The sequence below is a fragment of the Gavialis gangeticus genome, unplaced genomic scaffold (assembly GCF_001723915.1).
Source record: "Gavialis gangeticus isolate Ggan-Ray unplaced genomic scaffold, GavGan_comp1, whole genome shotgun sequence".
Taxonomy (NCBI): Eukaryota; Metazoa; Chordata; order Crocodylia; family Gavialidae; genus Gavialis; species Gavialis gangeticus.
Window position 1 is genome coordinate 6,758,054 of NW_017729000.1, and position 1,788 is coordinate 6,759,841.

The following is a 1,788-nucleotide window of genomic DNA, read 5'->3' on the forward strand; positions in this document are numbered from 1 at the left end:
GCGAGGAGCTCGAGAGCGAGATCCCCGGCCTGAGTGAGTGCTCGCGGCCGCGGGGAGGGGAGGGTCTGGGGCCCGGGTGCCACCCCCGCCAACGGTCCCCCAGTGTTCGAGCCCCGCGGCCGGCGGTTGCCCGCCTCCCGCCATGATCCGCGCGGGCCTGGCCCTGCGCCGCCATTTCGCGGCTCCGCCCGCCCGCCCTCCGCTGTGTTCCGGGAGTAGCCGAGGGGGCGTCGCGGCCAAGAAGTTCCCCCCCCAGCCCGAGCTGGCTTGCAAATCTTTATTAAAAACAACCGGGGGCCAAGCTGGCGCGGTGCGGGGAGCGCGGAGCATCGCGTGTATGTACGACACACGCAGGTGGGGGCATCTCCCAGCGGTTAGGACTTCAGGAAAGCCTTGACCTGTTGAAACAAGACATCCAGGCAATGCTGAGCTTTTAAACAGCTGCTGCTGCTGCTGCGGCCTGAAGTCCTCAAGAGAAGCCTAAGAAGAGGCACCGGCCACCTTGCACCGTGCTGCGCCCATCCTGCCCTGAACTGCCTCCAAGAGCTGCTTCAGCCCTGGGGGGTTTCAACCTGCACTACAGCGTGGAGATGACTGTACCGGTGGGGAAGGGTGCACTGAAGGGAAGGGGAAATGCAGCCTTGGCACGTGTGAGTAAGATAAATATTGGGCCTTTCAGAATCATGTACCTAAAGGGACTTGAAAACATAAACCACAGGGTGGGAGGAGGGAACAAGTTTGTATCTTGCCTGGCTGCTTAATCTTCCTACGTTGACTGGTGTGAAAAAGATGGAGTGGGTTCCTGCAGTCTTCCCCCTCCATCCCCTCTTGTTCAGTGGGTTATGGGCACAGGTTCCCAACACCGGACTGCAGTGTGCGACAGGTCGTTTGCCAGACCCAAAGTCAGGAAGTGACTGGCATATTGTGGACCTGGCAGCCAACTCTTTCTTTATAAAGTATAAAAAAGTGTTGGCTGCCGGTCTGTAGTTTGCTGGTCACTTTGATTTGCAGCTTGCCAGTCCCACGGTCACTTCTGGTCTGCGGCTTGCCAGTCTGTGATCTAAAAAGGTTGGGACCCCCTGCCATATGGTCAGCGGGGGCTAGGAAGAGGGCAAAGCTAGCGCTCTTCCAGGCCTCACTTCCCTTATGGGACTTCCTAGCCCTTTACAGCTAAAACTCCAGCAACGTTTGACAAAATGCAGAGAGCTGAACTTGCTAAATCTATCTCCGACCAACATATTTACAGTTATTCCCAAAGAGAGACTAACTACTGCAGCTTGACTATGAAGTTTTTTTGAATTATGGTCTTGCCAGCATGAAGCTGCTGGAACCAACAGCTTACACTGGTAAGTCATAGTGGCCTTATTTTTGAGTAGAGTAAACACCACCTGAAAAAAGCCTTGTTTTCTTACCTTATCGATCAAGTCCTCTTGTTTAATCTTATCATTTTTAAAGTCTTCATTAACATCCAAGACCAAAATGGGCATCTCTCTGAGGTTGTCAAAATCCACCCTGTAAGAAAGTATTTTTCTCTTGGCAAAAAGAGGAGGCTTTTGTTTATCCCTAGACCTGAGTGAAGGTCTCTTTCACCAGATGTGGCCCTCTGTAATTCCACACACTCTCATCCTTTATGAAAACTTTGCTGGGGAATAGGTTGTCAGCACAGTGACTTCATTACAGGATTAAGGAGGAGAATTTCTTGAAATACTGCTCACTGCTTTGTCCCCCTCTGCTGCTAACTAACCTCTAATCCATTTGAGGTAAATTTTTTTTTTTTTTTTTTTTTAA

General features: G+C 51.9%; 1 protein-coding gene across 1 annotated transcript in view; it reads right to left on the bottom strand.

Moving 5' to 3' along the window:
* Positions 1–263: 263 nt before the first annotated feature.
* LOC109289907 (deoxycytidine kinase-like) overlaps positions 264–1,788 on the bottom strand; it is a 5,867-nt gene continuing 4,342 nt past the window's right edge. The window contains exons 6-7 of the mRNA XM_019506173.1: positions 1,413–1,512; positions 264–398 (exon numbers count right to left, since the gene is read on the bottom strand). Of these exons, the coding sequence (XP_019361718.1) occupies positions 375–398; positions 1,413–1,512 (124 nt within the window). The 3' untranslated portion in view covers positions 264–374. The remainder of the gene's footprint in view (positions 399–1,412; positions 1,513–1,788) is intronic.